The following is a 19,562-nucleotide window of genomic DNA, read 5'->3' as shown; positions in this document are numbered from 1 at the left end:
ACACAGACATCATACTCATAATATATTGTGATTACATTATGAAGATAAGAAATCAACATAGCAGCAGAGATTGAAAACACAACTAGCAAAATAATCATCTGTCAAAACATCTACAGACTGGTGTTTTTGCCTCCAAGTCATTTATAACCACTTCAAAAGTATTTAAAGCAACCAGCTCTTGAAGTTTCAGGTCTTTTTGTAAAGTGTTCCAGGTAGAGGGAGCAGCGAATTTAAAAGCTTTCTTTCCTCAATCAGTTCTAGTCTTGGGAACAGACCGCAACAGTAGATCCAAACTGTAACCACTTGCAGCTTTTATACAAATAAAAACCTGTAAATAACGCGGAAGCAAGCCTAAAATACATTTATAAATTAAAATGTGCCAGTCTTTTTTCTTCGTGTGGTCAAATCTGACCATCCAGCACGAGAGTACAACAAACAATGATGAGTAAAAGACTTTAAATTGGTGATAAACCTTGAAGCGCCAATATATGTGTAATGTATAATATAGGAGCTGACTGTGTAGTAAACCCACAATCCTTTGGGTCTCGGTACCCATGATGCACTGTTTTTAGGTCACCCCTGATAGGTGAAGTAACACTTGTCAATAAAGTAGACTTCTTCTCCATAATGCCAACATGTGCTTGTTGTTTTTATAACTGATGTTTCAGTTTTTAAGCTATTGTTGAATTAAAGCCTCACTCGTAGGAAATGGGAGCTGCAGCATAGCAGTGTTCAGTCTCATGTGGATTACAAAGCAGCGTGATCTTTAATCGGCTGTGGGATTAAAATCTGTCCAGTTCATCAAAAATTTCATTTTTTTCTTTTTATATTTCTTGAATTTCATTTTTTTTTGATCCTTCTTTGAAATTGCTCTTCGTTTCTGGTCTGTTATTGTTATTTTGTCTGTTTAGCAGAGAGATGATTAAAGTTCCACTCGGCTGTAATGGCAGCATCTTGACTGGAAGTTGTCCTTCGTGTCGCCTCAGAACAAAGGAAAGCTTTATTTGGAGTGATTCACAATATTCAGTGTCTCTCCTGTACCGAGCTGACAGCTACCAGTACTCCTGACACTTTCAGCCTTATTTCCTATTCCTTGTCCTCATCACTGATTTGGTTTCCACGGCAACCCAGCGTGACATGACTGTTTGGTAATTTTTATTTATTTTTTTTCCAATCGTGAAAGTCTCTGTATTAATTAGTGTTACTTTCACAAGGCCACTTAAAATTGTTTTGGTGGCAGCCTGCTGACACAGTATGAATAATGAGGTTGGCTCCGACTAATTAAATTGTTACCATGCAGCAGAACTGTACTGTCATGCATTGTGATGTGTTTAAGTTCTTTTTTTTTTTTCTTTTTGCACTGTGCAACTTTTTCCATCAAGGACAACCTTGACAGCCGGTAGCCAACTTTTGTCACAGCAGAAAACTGGGTCATCCTGACAAATCGCTGTTAAGTGTTATTAATTGGCCTGCTTGATTTATTGCATGACATCCAGCACACATAAACCTACCGGGCACGGCTCTCAGCTTTAGGAGAAGACTACATGTGTCACAGCTTTGTACGCCTGTTTGATGGCAACCGATACAAAATGCAATCAGCTGGCCTGCTGCCCGGCCAGTGGCACGGCTCGTATTGGATTTTCTTGTTTTTTTTTCTAATGGGTCTAACATTACTCTGGAGTTATTACAGCAGGGGGGAAAAAAACGACAGGGCACAGAGGTTGCACGTTCGTATAAAATTTATTGAGCTTATGAGTTGACAGAAACCATTTGAATTGCTGTCGGTGTCTGATGTTAGATGACTCACCTAACAACCTTCAGTCCTGCAAATGTTTGACCTTCATAGTCTTTGAAGCTAATTTCTAATCACATCATGAAAAATAGCCCACTAATCCAGCACGATGTTGTCGTGAACTAATGAGGTATCACCACTTTCCAGGCTTGATTATCTTCAGAATATTACCAGCCTCAGCCGTGTCCACCACACACACAGAAAAACACACACTCATACTTTCCCCCTGGACTCTGGGGACATCGGCCTATGCGGTGCGGTCCAATAGCGGGACAGGTGGCAGGGCAGTGGGGTGGGTATCTGGTTGGCTCATCGATCACTGTAAGCTGATGCTTATATGACATTGTTGTTCTGCAGTGGTGCACTCCGGCTCCGTCTAAGCGGCCTCTCTTTTCTCTTCCTCACCGTCGTCGTTTTCTCTGTCGCTCAATTTGTTTGTTGTCGGCCGGACCCTTCTTTCGCTCTGATGTCTCCCCCTTTATTACAGCCCGACTACTGCTCCTAATATCGAAGTCTCCCCCGACAGCATCCCTTGCCCTCAACATACCAGCCTGCTTCCTTTTCCTCTCTCTCTCTCTCACACACACACACACACACACACTTACTTATCCCTTTAAGTTTTCCTTTTGTAATTGCTGTGTCCTCCAGAGCTCTACGTTCCCCGGGGTGCAGCAGAGCAGTCACCAGGCTGATTATGCTCTATCTTTCAACCTCTCTGCCTTCTTTGTTCCTGTGGACCACACTGCCAGCACCCAGACTAATCCCGTCTTTGTTCGGGGCTCTCTCATTTACTCGGACCAAAATTGCACGTTGCATCACAAGAGACTCCGAGGCATGAATGAAAATACTCCAAAAAAAATGTGACCTCTTTGGCTCGCTTTAGACAGATTTCCAAACGGCACATGCCTAACTTCCACCAGCACATATGACAGCGTCTTTCATTACAATGCCTCCTTTTGTTTTGTTTTTTTTAATGATGTGCAAGACTCACTTCTGATTAGATTAAATAAGTATGAGCTGCTGAGCCAGGGTTTCCTCCAGATGCTAATTAGCCTGCTGTTAATTATAATTGTCTTGAGTAAAAGGTGTGTGGGGTGAAGCAGAGCTGTTATCCTCTGTGGTAGGTGACAAATGGGTTTTCCTCACTGCTGTGCCTTGGCCTAGACATGCAGTTCTGCTGTTGACCTCTAGGTAGCAGTGCATCCAAACATGTTAGCCGCGTAAGACATGCTGTAAACTGTACATGTTCCATTCATTTTTATTTATATAGCAACAAAAATCTCAGTTTTTTTTTCAAGTATGAAGTATCTGGATGACATTCTCTCATCCAGTTAAGCCAACATGCACTGGATCCATGTGTGAAATATGATTTTAATGATATGATTTCTTACTTTCTGTTATATTTGTATAATTTATAGCACCTGTGCTTTTGCAGTGTGCTTCCAGTTAATGTTAGGCTTTCAGGTAGGAACAGTTTATGAAATAGCTCGATTTATCAGTGCACAGCCGAATAAAACTGCATTTCAAAACCCATAAATAATTTACTCAGACAAAATATTTGTCACTTTAACCCCCGAATCCCACTAATCACAAAAGAATGGAGATTCATCAGCCTGAAATATTAATACACAGACCTTCTTAGGTATCATGTATCAAATTGAGTTATGGAATAATCATGTCATTACGCTTCTCATTTGTATTCCAGGGGCTGGTGGCACATTGGCATTATCTGCATTGTGCAGTCCAGTCATGGAGACTGTGCTCTGTCTCTCCGAGATCTCTAGGAGATTCTATTTAAATAAACATTTCACTGATGTCGTCAGTGGCCATCTGCCTCTTGATCAAACTCATATTTTGAGTCTCACAGAAGGCTTGTCAATGCAAATGCTCAAATTGATATTCTGCAACTGTCGATCGGAGTAGAAGAGACATATACAATGATCCAGCAGACAAGAGGGATTTTTTTTTTTTTTTTTTTTTTTTTTAAAGCTGAATTAATCAGAGACCCAGCAAGTTGTGATTATCTTAGCCCCGTTCCCACATCAACAGGCAGGTCAAAAGGTTACGAACTCGCAACTTGTGATAAGCATCCAAGGCCTGATCCGTCATAATAACCATAATCTCCCACATAAATGAAAATGTTCCTCTTGTGTCCTCCGATGGGGTGGGTATGCTGACAAGCTTGCTGGCTAATCTAATGGAAAGAAGAGGTATAGTAATTACATTCTTCCATAGAGTTGGAAGTAGGTTTTTCCTAATCGGTTGTTATATAGTATCACACACACACACACATACGGTTGGCAGTTTAATAGGCACAACTAGCCCATACCATGCAATAAATCGAGCCTTCATGAAGGTTCAAAAGTTCACTTTTTGTTGAAGCTGCATTCGGTTTAGCTCAACAGCACCACAAACAGCAGTCTCCAAACTGACTAAACATTTATATTAACATTCCCGTAAGAGAGGTTCAACACAAAGTGAACATTGTAACCTCTACGAGAGCAGGATTTATTGCAGGACTGTTGGATTAAACTATTGGTTTCGGCAACGTGTACTTAATAAGCTGCTAACCGAGTGTTTGTGTTTCTCCTGTTGGCAAGAGATGGAAGAGGATGAGTGTTAGAGAATTATCCATATAATTGTTATTATATTCCATATTTAATGGACTTAAATCCAAGAGCCTGGCAAAGTCCTTGTTGAGTTCTGATGAGGACTCCTTGCTCTCCTGCTGATGTATCATGGCTGAAACCTGCTTAAGGGCCATTAAAAACCTCATCGACTGACTCTGTATATCCAGGTGCTTGATCCAGATGGAGGAAGACGGCTTGTCTGTGGATGATCTCTTCAGCCAGTGCGTGTTCCGCCGAGACGAGAGGGACATGCTGCTGAAGGCCATACGCACCGTAAAGCCCAACTTCGAGCCCAGCGCCAGCCAGCCAACGAGCCATTCTTGCCCGCCGCTGATTCAGGACTACTACACACAGGTATTAGCCTTTTTTTTATTAGCATACTTAAGATGATGAAGGGTGTGTTTGGTCCACAGAAAAAAAGACCACCTGTTCCACTAACATGACTGATTCTGTATATTTAAGTCTTGTTGGTTGGTCTTTGAGATCTTTATTTGAATCAACCATTGCTACTTTAAAAGGATCATGTGTGGATTTCACAAAATCTTTACATTTTTTAAGAGAGCTAGTGTAGACAGCGAGCGAGCGCAGCTTTACACAGACAGGAATTATTTTTTAAGGCTGACTCCTGTGTATGTTTTGCCAGTCAAAGCACCAGAGAGCTGGGGAAGCTGTCAGAAGGCTCCAGCGTGACTACGAAAGATTTGATTGTCACCCCTTCACAGCCAGACAGGCACTGGCCTATTTATAGTGAGCCAGCTCTGCTTTCTAATGGGTCCTCTGCTTTAGTTGCCTCTCTTCCTCTCACCTCTCCTCCTTTTTTCCCACCTCCCTTCTCCTCGCGATTCTCACACGATTCATTAACAGCTTTTTTGTACAATAGTCGTATTTTTAGCCTCAGTCCGTGCGCCACATTCACTTTCATCCGAGTGACATATTTTTGGTTCCCTCTTTTGGTCTTATTGATGTGTGCAGTGTTAGCAATCAGCAGGTCATATATTTATAAGACGAGGGCTTACCATATATGTGATTGTGCCACTTAGTCACACTCGAAGCAGGTCAAATGTCACCGCTTCATTACCGCTGACTCTGATTGCGTTTGTGAAGGTAGCTCAGTTGTTTGTCTGAATCTGACTTTGACTTTTTGGCAGTGGCTTAAAGGCTGTCCAAATAACTGGCCCGCAAGATAACAGAACAGCAGACCGCATGGTCTCTGGAGGATTTTTGAATCAGTGTTAGCAGCAGAAGCACAATCTAATTAGAATATTGTTTGTTGGTGTGAGATAGAATTTTGATGAAGCTGTAGATCGTACAAAATGCAGTTTGATCTAGTTTCAACTCGTCATCAGAGATTGTGTGGGATCCTCTCATTTAATGATTTTTTCATCAGGAAAGTGGCCTAAATTTGTGCTTTTTATCAATATATTTTAAATATTGCTTACCTTATGACTTACTTTACTGGCCAAACTTTGTTGTTCCACCCAGAGAGCACAACATTAGTGTGTGGTTTAGAAAATGTAACCCATTCAGTATTCCCTTAAAATCGCATTTCTGTACTTCGACAGTTTGCAGCTGATCATTTTTTTGTCCTTCATACACTAGAAGCTGCAACTTTGCCTTTTGTAATGCGATCATGCCGGCACATTTTTAGCTAGCCATCTATTGATTTCAGCCCTGTCGACTGATAACAACTTGTTAGCACCTTTCTTTTTTTTTCTTCTGAAGATGTTTCATTGTTCAAAAGCTGTCACATGCGCCACATTATCTGAAGCTTTGCAACGATATCTTGTCTGCTGTCTACGAGTTAAGGTCCTTAGCGCCGTAATTCATCGATTCAGGCCAATCACCTGTCTGCGGCTTAAACCGATGATAGATTTTGCCGTGGTTCGCTATCCCTGTGAACAATAATTGGCTGTTGAAGCTCATTTTATCCCTTTGAGCGAGACGTTTACCAGTATCTGGGAGGTCTTACTTCGTCACTCTGTCGGTGGAAGCCCCTTCGGCCTAATGTGGTGTAACAAGCAGCGCATTAGAGGTCTGCTAACTTGATAAAGCGCCGGGCATGTGAATACATCATATTAGACTGAGAATAATGAACTCTTTGTTTTGTTTCAGCAACACTGAGCCACAACTCGTGACACTGAAACTCAGATTAGCACACTCTTGGCAGGGAGGCTGAGATGGCTTTATGACTTGGCCTTTACTCACTCAGCCTGAATTCAGTGTCTCAGGCGATGCTAATTTCAGGACTGTGTACCAACAACTCGCATTTAGTTGGTGGAGACTTGCTTAAAAGTAAGTAGAGGAGTTACAGTAGGGTTTACTTCTCAGTCATCCAGGTTGTTGTAGTCCAGGGGTGTCGAACTGCGGTCCTCGAGGGCCACAGTCCTGCATGTTTTAGATGTTTTCCTCTTCCAACACACCTGATTCAAATGATCAGCTCATCATCAAGCTCTGCAGAAGTCTGATAACGATCCTGATCATTTGAATCAGGTGTGTTGGAAGAAGGACACATCTAAAAGATGCAGGATTGCGGCCCTCGAGGACCGGATGTCGACACCCCTGTTGTAATCCAAGGAGCTTCAGTAAAGAACAACAGGACTTCTTTTTAAGATGTTTCACCTCCAAGATGCTTTTTCAGTTGTAACGGAAGAAACATTCAAGAGCATAAAACAAGCTCAAGGTGTCGAGTTTGGGATGTTAAGCCCAAGGAAAGAAAGGTTCTCACTTGTATATAAACATTCTTTCTGTCTGTCTGATTTTTTGTTCTTCCAGAGGGCAGACCACACTTACCCAAAGCTGGACTTCACTCAGGAGGAGCTCCAGGAGCGTTTTAAATGTCAGCTCAACGTGGAGCAGGCCTGCACTGTCACCATCGACTCTGTGGAAGCTGCCAAGCCAGTCACCGAAAACATGGCCAAAATGGTAAATAAATCCTCCCATTGCATCGCTTCACCTTCGTCTTCAAAACTGACTGCCAGAATTGTATATTCATTGTTCTGCGATGCACGAAGTCGACAAATTCCGTCAAAAGCGGCGTGCTATGAAACGGAGAAGGTAGAGTTCGTGGTTTAATAATAAATGGTTTTGTCTTAAAACCCTAATCCGCCTTTGTTGATGTGGAGTCTGAGATGAATGGTAAGCTGTATCTACAATAGCGCTGTTAGTGAGTGTCGTGTTTTTAGGGAAAAACACATATCTCACCTGTTTTTCCTCGCTGAAAAGAAAAGATTGCCTCCTTTGTGTCGGAAGAACTTCAGCTGCTTTTTGTTGTTTTGTGCTGAGGATTTATCCCTTTCAAATTACAAAGAAGCCTGCAGATTTCCAGCAAAGCACAGCGTACTGGCACACTGTAATATACAGCCTGTAGCGGGTGAATTTACATCTTGGCAGTATTCTGCTTTATTTGAAGTAGTTATAATATATATTTCCATTTACGAATTGATGGTTTACTGATTTATTTTTTTCTTTTTTGTGTCTCTGATAAACTTTGAAGAAAAAAAAAAGCGTCAAGGCCCGGCAGGTTAGAAGAAGAAACATCCTATTCCTCTGGTGTGCCTTACTTGCCAACTCTGGCATTTACAGTCCAGCCTGGCTCGCCTGCCTCTGCAGATGGGCTATGTGGGAAGTGAGCAGGCTGAGAGTCCCTGGTGGTCAGGAAGCATTTACAGACAGCCAGGGCAGAATAATAATGTATTGTAATGGAGGCCTCTGGGGAGAATGCATAGTCACCTCTCTATTCACAATCCAGACTGTGTCTCAGTTTCAGTCAGACTGAGCAAGACTTGAGGAGAGAGCATCAGCAACAGTCCTGCACAGTTTTACTTTGGCGCAACAAAAAAACGCGAGTACAGCTGTAGCCTGGTTTAAAAAGCAGATTTAATTCTGCAAGTAAAGCACATTGGATTAAAAATTTACTAGAATGTGAGCGCACAGTGCAGTATTGGTTTAGATGACTGCTGAACTTCAAATGAGAAAGAACGATAATATGACTGAGTCTCTACTTTCTAGCTGGTGCGAAACTTTAACTCTGTAGATTTTGCCAAGTGAAGATTATTCTGCATAGAGACCAAAATGATTTAGTGTGCAGATGTGTAATAAGACATTAATAATGATCACAGTTAAAGTCTTTTTTTATTACAGCAGGCATGGAAGTCATCAGCAGCCAATGCAGATGCCTGAGCGTTAGCCTGGAGGAAATCACCACATTAAATGTTGGATATTTTAATAAATGTTATCTGAAGCAGTGCAGACAGTCATCATCAAATTCTTCTGTAGTAAAATGAGTTTATAGTTGCTATAGATGAGAAGATTCATCCCAGTCTCGTGTCCTCATCACAAATCTGAATTTAGCAGGTGATTAGCATAGCTTAGCATAAAGAGAAAAACAAAACACAGCTTGGCTTACAGATTTCGTTGTTTGTGCAGAAGAAATAAATGGAATATGACATGCAGTGTGACTTGTAGCCAGTAGGCTGGTTGCATTTGCAGAGACTGGTTGTTTCTGTTTCCAGTCTTAATTGTACACTCAAGGCTTCACTTTGCATTCAAACTAAACGGCGAGTCAGTCGAGGCCACACCTTGAATATGGTTTGATGTTAAGCATAAGGTTTCTGTTTTGAAAGAGATTTTCTGTGGACATTTTTAGCGACGTTGAATACACATTGTAGCTGTAGATGATTCACAGTGATCCTGATCAGTGCGGTTTTAATGCAGCTTATTTCCCGACACTCAGCATCATTGCTGTGGCGACATTAACCGTTGAAGAGTGTTGTCTGTTTGAGCTATCAGCTCCTAAATCGCAGCTACAGAATGTGTCTCATTTTCTCTAGTACACAATTTCTACAGCCAGTGTAGCTCTAAGAATACATCTGAGTCAGAAATAAAAATGAACTAACCGTCTGAGCCCTGTCTGCCTCGGTTTCATGCTGGCTTGATCTCAAGAGATGTGGATTTGCGATGTAATCAGAGATCAGGGGTCACACATGCAACTGATTGCAGGCAAATCGTATCATTTCTCCCGCTAAACTTAAATGTTTTTCGTCTGTATTGACTATCTTTAGCTTAATTATATGCTGCTTAAAACATTTAAGAGGCTTGATTAAATGGTATTTTATCATTGCCAGTTGTTCCAAACTTCTAAGCACTGAAAAAAAAAAAAAAGAAAGAACAGATGTAGATCTTTTGAGTAATACATTTGAGATAGTAACACCTGCTGGTTCTGGCTTCCTAAAAAAACAATTTTGCTCATGCATTATTTCCCAAACTGCTCATCTCTTCCTCCCAACTTTAAACCACTGGGTTGTGAATGATGATCAATGATTGATATGTTTCATGCACCCCGACAACAATTTCCACTGGGCCAGTATCTAACAAAAGCAGAATCGACTTTTCGTTCCTGGTTTAGATGAATAAGCCTGTGGCCCAGTTGTGTTTTCTCAGAGGGGTAGTCTGTTTTCTTGCTGTCATCTGGAGGTTTCTTGGCCAAACAAGCCTAACCATCAAATGGAATTCATGGTCATGTTGCACAATGACTCGTTCCCAGTGAGAGCTGACCCTGTCTACAGACTCACAATTTAAATGGCTTTCCATTTGGATCCTGCAGTATGTGATAAAGGCTGTATGGTTGTTAATTTTACTTCTTGCTTTATGTGTTTTTCCTGCTGTCAGTCACTGTCCTGAGATGAATGACTTCCAGTTGTGTTGTCCTTTCAGAGGGAGCTGCTGGCAGAGCAGCGGGCACAGTGGCAGAAGATCCTCCTCCAGGCCCTCAGGGAGCGCAAGATGATCCTGGCTAAGACCAACACCAAGGACTACAGGCTTAACCTTTATCCCTATCTCTGTCTGCTGGAGGATAGGGAGTATGTTGACATCATGATACAGGTAATACAAGCCACCTCACCCAGCCTGCCGCTCAATGAAGCGCCAAAAGTCTGGGATGTAACAAAGACTTATCTCTGTTTGAACAAAAGCCATTTGATTGACGACGGCTTTATTTTACTACATTACAAAGAGAAAAAAAAAATGTGTGTAGTGATGTCACTGTTATCTTTCTCTGGTTTTGCCTTTTTGTGTAATTTGACACAACCAATCTGGGAAACCACAAAACACAAATCAAGTGCCTGACAGCCACAACAGCTGGAAAAGCATCAGGCTCTGGCAGCGCAGCAGAGCATGCTTTGATCAGATACCTTTGGTTCCGACAAAGACAAATACAAAGGGTGTGATGTTAGTTCAGAAAAGACTTTTCTCCCTCTTCTTTCTACTCTAACGAAAGGATTCTTTATTTTTTGTATTAGTCTAAATCAAACCTTCCAAAAGCCTCAAACACTTATTTGCTGCTCTTTGTAACTAACACATGTTTTCATGCCTTTTGACCCGTGTCCTACCCTTTTTTTTTCCAGAGTGTTGCTAACTTGCCTCCTAGTGGAGAGTCGCTGAAGCTTTTAGCCAGAGATCTGGGCCACAGGGTCTACACCAAGTACTCTGTGCGACAGAAGCACCAGAATCAGATGGTGGAAAAGATGACCAACATTTACAACATGTACACTGACCTGCTGGCCAAAGATACCAAGGTAAAACACATCTGACACGTAACGGCTCACGACTGTAGTTGGCTGTAGATGTACTGTAAACAGTTCAATTCAATTTTATTTGTATCGCACAGTTCATCACATAGCGCTTAACATAGTAAGGTATAGAGCTTACAAATTTAAACAGAGAGAACCCAACAACCCAAAGTAGCCTGGGGACTCCCTCTGAGCTAAAGGTTGGCAACAGTGTGAAGGAACCCAACCCCCCCCAGAGGAGAGGAGAGGAAACACTAATCAGCTACAATATTAAAACCCCTGGAAGGGAAAGTTTATAGCATTGATAATGTCATCACAACCTAATGTTGTGCTGGGAAAACTTGAGGTCTTGGCATTCATGTGGATGCTACTTTGACACATACCATCTACCCATGCATTGGCTGCGTTCCAAATTGCATACTTTGTTTTTTTTACTTTAAGTACATACTGCAGCTGCCCTCACAAAGTATGTGCTATTTCCTGCAGTGTGCATAAAATTGGGACGTGCTACTTTATCATGCCTTAAACTTTGACTGTCGCAGTTTGTAGTGCGAAATGAATTTGCACGAAACACCTTGATGTGTGTGACGTGATTGCGCAAAGGGTTGTGGGTGAGAAAAGCATGCTGGCTTGCATACTGCAGAATCCAACCAGATGTAGTAGGACATCTTTTGTCTTACTATTTTGGACATACAATGTTTTGGAACATATTAAATCTTATTCTGTCAGATTATATAATAGTCGTAGTAAGATTTTGGAACACGCCCGTTGTTTTAGACCAAGCAGTCCCCCTAGTAGGACAGTGAACCCTCCCACGCTGCAAAGACTGCTCAAAAACGACTTTAAGAGCATGACAAATCACCCAAAGTGCTGATTTGGCCTCCAGATTCCCCAGATTTTCATCAAAACAACCATCTGTGAAATGTAGCAAAACAAGCCCAATCCACGAGGGCCCCATTCCACAACCCACAGCATCCGGGGGATTTGCTGCTAAAGTCCTGGTGCCAGACACCACAGGACACCCACGGAGGTCCCGTGGACCGATGGGTCAGAGCTGTTTTTGGGCGCACAAGGAAGGACCTACACCATATTAGGCAGTTTGGTTTAGTGATGTTGGTGTATACCGTACTGAACAGCAGACACTGAAGGAAGTTGCAGTTTATTTCTACTGCTGTAGTTACACATAAAAGCACAACACTCAGCTCTTGATTGTCATCTGTTTCTGTCACTGAATGTGGCTGGTTTTCTTTAATTCCAAACCCCTGCTATTGTTTTGTGTCATACCGCGTTTCCTAGATACCAAACTCAATGACTCAGTCGTTTCACTCTGAAGTCTGAAATATCGTACTGTCATGAAGCTGAACGTTTTGGTCACAGCATCAGTGTTCTGTGTCTAATAGAACAATAAACTTTGCTGGCGACCTTGTTCTCCAGCTCATTGACATGCCGTCGAGTCCTTTTTAGTAAAATGAAGGACTGCGTTTCCTCAATGGGATTTATAGCCAGTTCCACTGACTCAGGGTTTTGGTTGTTCCGGTGCACGAGGGGGAAACGCTAATGTCATCAAAACTATAATGAGCAAGGGCTCATTATGCTCCAGCAGTTAGACCAAACGTTAGTTAAGGTGTTTGTTTTATGCAAGGTATTTATATGCAGCCTTTGTAGTTATAATTATGCCAATTATAATGTTTTTCATTATTATGACATCCAGTGGTAGTCTGAGCTCTCACTGATTTGTCCAAGTTCTCACTTTACATATTTACGTTTTCATGCATCAGGTTTGAAGCTAAACATCATAAATGCTTGACAAAACTGCTTATCGCTCCAGGTCAGTCTTATGTATAGGAATTAATTTCACCCCCGCTCATGAAAAAAAATGTAATCCAAGTGAATGTGGCTAAAGGTCCAGTGCAGAGATGGAGTTTAGTATTCATTCATTCATGTTTTCTTAATAATGATCCCTTCATATCCACATCTTCTTCCACGGAGGCCACCATGTTGGGCCGGCAAGTTTCTATGGCTACCCAGAATGGACAAGCCAAACACTGGCTTATGTTTTATGTTGAAATGATGGCTGTCATAGATTTCTCGTACATTAGACAGGAAAGGATAATTCAGTTGTTTGCAATCTGGAACTTCACCTCTAGATGCCACTACATGATTCACACTGGTCCTTTAATGCTGAGGAGGAAGATTCCTTCCTCAAGGTTTTACTCTGAGCTTTTGGAGCTTTTCTTATAGCTGTTAACATCTTACAAATACTGTAGCTCGCTGTGATGAGTGAAGACTTGTGGTGTCTTTAATTTTTTGAAATATTAATATTATTGCATGCTGTTGTCATGAAATTAGAAATACAAATGAAAACAACCTCACTTGACTTCTTCTCCCTCCAGGTGTACAATGTGCTTCCCAGGGAGCAGTGGGCTAAGCTGGAGATGGAGCAGAGTTCGGGACCCTCGCTGCAGGGAGACGAGATGAGCTGGCCATTCATCGTGACTCTGGAGCTGGGCACTTGCTTGGTGGATATAATGGTCATGAACCTCAAAATTAATAGCGACATCCTGAACCCGGCCTTCGACAGGAAGCTCATCCCCATCCTCTACCACATGTACGCCTTTCGCAGCACCCGACAGGTACAGTGGATTAGCCAGCCTTTGTGCTCACTCGGTCTGTTCTGCAGAGATAATACAGAGGTCAGATAACCTGCAGCTGGTAGCGATTCGGCCAAAAACTTTCTTACCAAAAAGCCAGTGCAGATTCTTGCCTATACAGGAGCATTAACACTGCTGCTTTACATTCTTTGGGTCCTTTAGCTGCTCTTATAAAAGAGAATCAGATCTGAGAGAATTCAAATACCTTTGATAACCTGGAAACAGGATTTCTGAGTGTTAACCCAAACCATAAAAACATCCTTTCAACTGAGATTTATGTGGAAGAAAAAAAAAAATGGTCAAGGATTAGAGTTGAAGGGATCTCCTTGAAAGTGACATTAAAAAAAAAGTATTCAAAAGGATTAAAAAATACAAAAAAGGAACAAAACTCCTCATTATGAGAAAAGCTTCATCAGTCTAATCATACTCATTGTAGCTTTTTGATAATTACGTACAATTAGTGCGATTAAAGGATTGACTTGGTAAAGTTTAAGCAGTTGCACAGCTGGCCTTTCGGTAATGAGGGAAAAAAAAAACCCATAGAGGAGCAGAAACAAAGAAAGTACCTTAAAACATTTGACCTTCACTTGAGACAAGAAACCTGTTCTAAAGCCTGTTACCTTGAACACTTGAGCACCCTCCTATCCAGTGTGAAGCTCCAAAGAGTGTGATTTATAAAACCATTTTCCCCCCAGTGTGAATTGGCAGAGGGAACATTTGAGCAAGATGAATAGGTTCGAGGCTAATCCCTTTTTTAGTGTCCCCTTAATTGGCTTGCTGATTTACTGCCATGGGACCCTGCAGGAGGGTGAGGCGACTGTGTCGGGGGGATAAAGAGCAGAAAGAGAAAGAAAACTGTGAATTTCTTTTTTTTTTTTTTTTTGACTTGATGTACTTTGACACTGGGGTGTGCTGTAGCAGAATTTTATTCTTGTGTAATTTTCTCTTTCTCTTTTTTTTTCTACTTTCTTTTCTCCTATTCTTCACTTGACTTTTTTTTTTTTTTGCTTTCTGTGGCGGTTAGCCCATCAGGGGAGCATGCTAATGATTTTACAGCTCAGCATGAAGGTCTGACTCATTCAAGCAATGCAGAGGTGTTTCTGTCAGATTACCATTATTTTATCCTTTTCCTGTCAACAAATTATGGTCTTTATGCCCAGTCCTACATGCTTCAGGAGTTTTACATAATTAGATGAAGTCGAGAAATGTGTTCCAACATATTAAATTTGTTGTGGAAAATCCAGTATGTCAGCAATATTTCACTGACTGCATTTAAGGAAGTTAAAATGAGATAAACATGTTCAATTCCAAAGGTTTTTTAAGGTTTTTGGAGCTACGGAGATGGATGTATACCTTATTCATCCTCCTCTGGGAAATACAAGGCATCCAGTAGCTCATAAGATACGTAAGGTGCAAACAATGCTGTTAGAACAACCAAGATAAGGTGCAAGAAAAAGGCTGTCAGTGCTGGTGCAATAAAGAAATAGTATTCAAAAATATAAATATAGTATAACAATAAAAACAAAAATCACAGTTAGGAGTTTTTATTCCAGTTGTTTGGTTTTGTATGGCATGTATTCAGATTAGAAGTTGTTAATTATGCTACATGTCTGTTATGAGTTAACTTAAGTTAAACAGATGCCTGAAACTGTTGCTGATCTACTTTTCCATTCATCCATTATCTATATACCGCTTAATCCTCACAAGGGTCGTGGGGGGCTGGAGTCTATCCCAGCTGACTTCGGGCGAAGGCAGGGGACACCCTGGACAGGTCACCAGTCTATCACAGGGCTACACTTAGAGACAGACAACCAAGCACACTCACATTCACACCTACAGACAATTTAGAATCACCAATTAACCTCAACATGTTTTGAACTGTTGGAGGAAGCCGGAGAACCCACGCTGCATGGGGAGAACATGCAAACTCCACGCAGAAAGATCTGGGTTGTCCTCACCAGGAGGCGAACCGGCGACCTTCTAGCTGCGAGGCAGCTGTGCTACCACCGAGCCACCTGATATCAAAATTATACTCAAATTAAATAAACCGCATGCTGCCATGATTGACCAGATTTTATTAAATGGAAAAGAAAAAGAAGATACAAAGATTTCTATCTGTTGTTTTGAGGTTACTAAGTGGATTTCTCATGATGCTTTACCCACCAGGTTGGCTTCATCAAGCCTCACCCCATCCTGACTCAGATGCAGCAGGAAGCCACGGAGACCAAGCTGACATTTGACTCTTATGTGATGCCGATGCTGTGCCCTCCTGTTCCCTGGACTTCCGTCAAGTTCGGAGCCTACGTGCTTGCACCAGCCAAACTAATGCGCACAGTGGATGGCGCCACCCAACACGAGCAGCTGTTGGAGAAATGCGAGAACCTTCACGCAGTCTTGGACTCGCTTAACCAGTTGGGCAACTGCGCCTGGAGGATCAACAAACCTTTGTTGGATATTATTATCTCGATCTTCAACGATCGTGGCAGCGATAAGCTGGACATCCCTCCTCCTTTGTCAGAAGCCCCCAAAATACCCCACTTCAACCCTCATGATCCCACTTACACAGCTAGCGAGAAGACCCACATGAAAAGAGAGGTGATCGCCGCCAAAAAGAAATGCGGTGAGATGCACAGCTTGCGTATGGATGCTCTCTATAAACTCTCCATCGCCCACCACATGCGGGACGAGATCTTCTGGTTCCCTCACAACATGGACTTTAGGGGACGGACCTACCCGTGTCCTCCGTACTTTAATCACCTGGGAAGTGATGTCACACGGGCGATCCTTGTGTTTGCAGAGGGAAAGCCTCTTGGTCCCAAAGGTCTGGACTGGTTGAAGATCCATTTAGTCAATCTGACGGGGTTAAAGAAGAGGAGCTCGCTACTGGGACGACTGGAGTACGCCAACACCATCATGGAGGACATACTGGACTCTGCCGACAACCCTCTAAATGTTAGTCCATCTTAAGTTCTTCTTTGCTGTTCATTTAGTTTTTTCTGTTAGTATTCATAGTTACATTTATCAGCAATAAAAACAGATATTTTAAATTCCAGAAATGTGCAGATTAGTGTATTAGTCATCTCTCTCACACTGGGTGAAGAGTTAGTTTAATCAGTGGCAAAGTCCATAAAAAATATCAAAGTCTAAAAAGTGAACACGCTTTTTTGTGAGTGTTTGTGAATGTACTTTGTGTTTGACTTTTTTTAGGGTAAGAAGTGGTGGATGAATGCAGACGAGCCTTGGCAGGCCCTGGCCTGCTGCATGGAGATCGCCAAAGCCGTCAGGTCGCCTGATCCAACGCAGTTCATCTCTCATTTCCCCGTTCACCAGGTACTGTAAAACAAAGAATGATCGATTTGTTTAAAAAAAAAAAAGATGCATCACGGTGTCCTGCCAATGTGACAATAAAACTTTTAAAGGTAGAGTCAGCGATACTAATCCCTAATCCCATCAATTTTTTGTTAAATTCAGTGATTATCTCCTCACAGTCCACTAGCTGTCCGTTCTGTGGATGTACTGAGATAAAATCCAGTGTTTGTACACAGCCCTGGCTCTGTAAATGGGCAACAAACAAATTGATCCACACAACTCTATTCCATTTTTCTCCTCCTGTGCATGTTGGGGCCTGAGGGGAACAGTGAATTTGTCAAATGCGAACTATCTAAATGCACTAACTGCTTGAATATCTCTCTCCAGAATCGCAGACTCTGCCATAAACTGAAAATCAAAAATGTAAAGGCATTATTTTTAACTCAAGAGAAACAGGGATTAAAAACACATTGTTAATTTAGAACATATTGTCTTTAGGAATTTACTCCTCTGCCAACACCATCGGCCTCCATCATAGATTAGGTTTATAGCCTTCTAAAAAATAAGGTGTGCCGTTCGGTCATGTTACATAGTGCTATTTTAGAGGGCAAATCAAAGTTAACAAGCCGAGACCTCTCCAGCCATCTGGGACCATTTTGTGCTATCTGCCATAAACTTGTAGCCCTTATCTTACACACCAGACGACATCTTGACATATCCTGCCCCGAGATCTGACAGGCAAGCCTCCGCCTTTTTCACACCAAAGCAACAGAAAAATCATAGAAGTTGGTGTCATTGTAGGCGACATGCTGTTTTTTTTGTCTTTTACAAAAGTATATATCTCAACTGTGCATCCTTTTCATTGTCAGTAATTCTGTGTTTTACACCTTTTAAGTTTAATATGTGACTTATTTATTTGAGTAAAGCCACCCTTAAAAGTCTGCACCTCAGGCCTTCGTTGAAAATGTTGCTGTAATACAGCTTTTATTTGGCACTTGTGAAAACACATTTTCAATCAGCAATTAATGTTAATTCTTCCAAGCAGTAGTGAGAATTGTCTTGGTAAATCACAGCAATAAAAGTGGCAACACCTCTCCTGACTTCGTGCCTCAAGCAGATTCATAAGAATACGACAAAACAGAAAAGCATTAGACAAAAAAATAAATGTTTCACAGCGAAATGTGGCCGCAAACACAACAGCATTTGTTTAGTTGCCTGTCAGACAAAAATGCAGCGTGGCTAAAAAGTATTTAGAGCCTCCTCTTAGCAGATGTTTTGAAATGCCAACAGCTCCGAGCGTTTCACTTTGAACTGGAACAGAACCACTCAGGGACTGTACATGAAAATGAGCCTTTTGGCTAAATTTGACGCGTTTACATCAACTTGATGAAAATGAATGTGCACAGTTAGTGATGGGTAAATAAATAAATAAAGCAAACGAAGAATCTAACGGACAGCAGGAGTCGACTTGTGTACGAAGCTCGGAATTGCAGTTACGGAGCTTAAACCTAGACGCACCCGTCCTCTTTGTGGATGTATCAGCGGTAGATTGAACACAAGAGTCACGTTGGCAGAGCGGAGAGAGTTTCATGTCAGAGGCCACATGTTGATAGGAATTAAATGGGAAAAGACAAATGGGGCAAGAATGTGGGCAAATGCACTTATTAGTGAACAATGCATTCATATACGACAAGCATTTTTATTAGACTTTTTCATCTTGCTTTGGGGGTTGAATACAGAAACACTGCAGATCCCCAGATACAGTAAATATCACTTAAACTACTCGGCTTGGTGGACAGCTTCAAGTTAGACATGTTTAATTCGGATAATGTTAAGCCCAGGGAAACAATGTAAAAAAACAGTTATCCTCAAATCAATCTGAAGAACTAATAATGAATCATCTGTTTTGCATATTTGTAGTTCCTCTCCTTTGTCTGATCCTGGATGTTACTTTAAATGCTAAACTTAAGTTAATATTCTTGTAAATGGTTTAATATTCCAGCGATATGCGCGAAATTCACTGCGAGATGTCACACTGCATGATGTTGCTGGTGTATAAACAGCCTCAACCGGATCTTTCTTCTCATCTGTTGAGCCATTGTTCCTGTGATTCATCTCGCCCTCTCCCCTTTTCTTTGTCTGCTCTTCACTTTCCTAGTTGTTCTTGTACTTCTGTTAAAATCATTTATTCATAAGGAGACCGGTTCACCCTTAGCCTTTCTCCCCGTGCTGATCTTTGTGATTCTTTCTCTCTCCCTCTCTCTCTCTGTTCTGTTCTCCTTGACAGCTCTGCTCTAATCCTCTCCTCCTTCCCTCCACCTCTCTTCCAGGACGGCTCCTGTAATGGTCTCCAGCACTACGCTGCTCTAGGCAGAGATGTTATTGGTGCCACGTCGGTCAACCTCATGCCCTGTGACGTGCCCCAGGATGTGTACAGCGGAGTAGCACAGCAGGTCAGCTCCAGTGGGCTGTTTTTTTTTGTATATATATATTTTTGCATTGTTTTGTCCCCTTCTTTGAACTTCATAAACTTGCAACAACGGAACTGTTTAAGATTTCACTTGCACGGCACGTCGCAGCTGCTCAGCTGTTAATATTCAGATGACTCGCTGGA

At 41.8% G+C, this 19,562-nt stretch overlaps 1 protein-coding gene across 1 annotated transcript in view; it reads left to right on the top strand.

The window, feature by feature from the left end:
• The window catches only part of polrmt (polymerase (RNA) mitochondrial (DNA directed)), a 56,475-nt gene that overhangs the window by 5,108 nt on the left and 31,805 nt on the right, over positions 1–19,562 (top strand). Inside the window, exons 5-12 of the mRNA XM_008300496.1 lie at positions 4,590–4,776; positions 7,195–7,344; positions 10,135–10,302; positions 10,824–10,994; positions 13,382–13,621; positions 15,806–16,591; positions 16,847–16,969; positions 19,279–19,401. Coding sequence (XP_008298718.1) covers positions 4,590–4,776; positions 7,195–7,344; positions 10,135–10,302; positions 10,824–10,994; positions 13,382–13,621; positions 15,806–16,591; positions 16,847–16,969; positions 19,279–19,401 — 1,948 coding nt within the window. The remainder of the gene's footprint in view (positions 1–4,589; positions 4,777–7,194; positions 7,345–10,134; positions 10,303–10,823; positions 10,995–13,381; positions 13,622–15,805; positions 16,592–16,846; positions 16,970–19,278; positions 19,402–19,562) is intronic.

This window comes from Stegastes partitus, unplaced genomic scaffold (genome assembly GCF_000690725.1).
Source record: "Stegastes partitus isolate 25-593 unplaced genomic scaffold, Stegastes_partitus-1.0.2 Scaffold33, whole genome shotgun sequence".
Lineage (NCBI taxonomy): Eukaryota > Metazoa > Chordata > Actinopteri > Pomacentridae > Stegastes > Stegastes partitus.
This window is presented reverse-complemented; position numbering and strand designations above follow the sequence as displayed.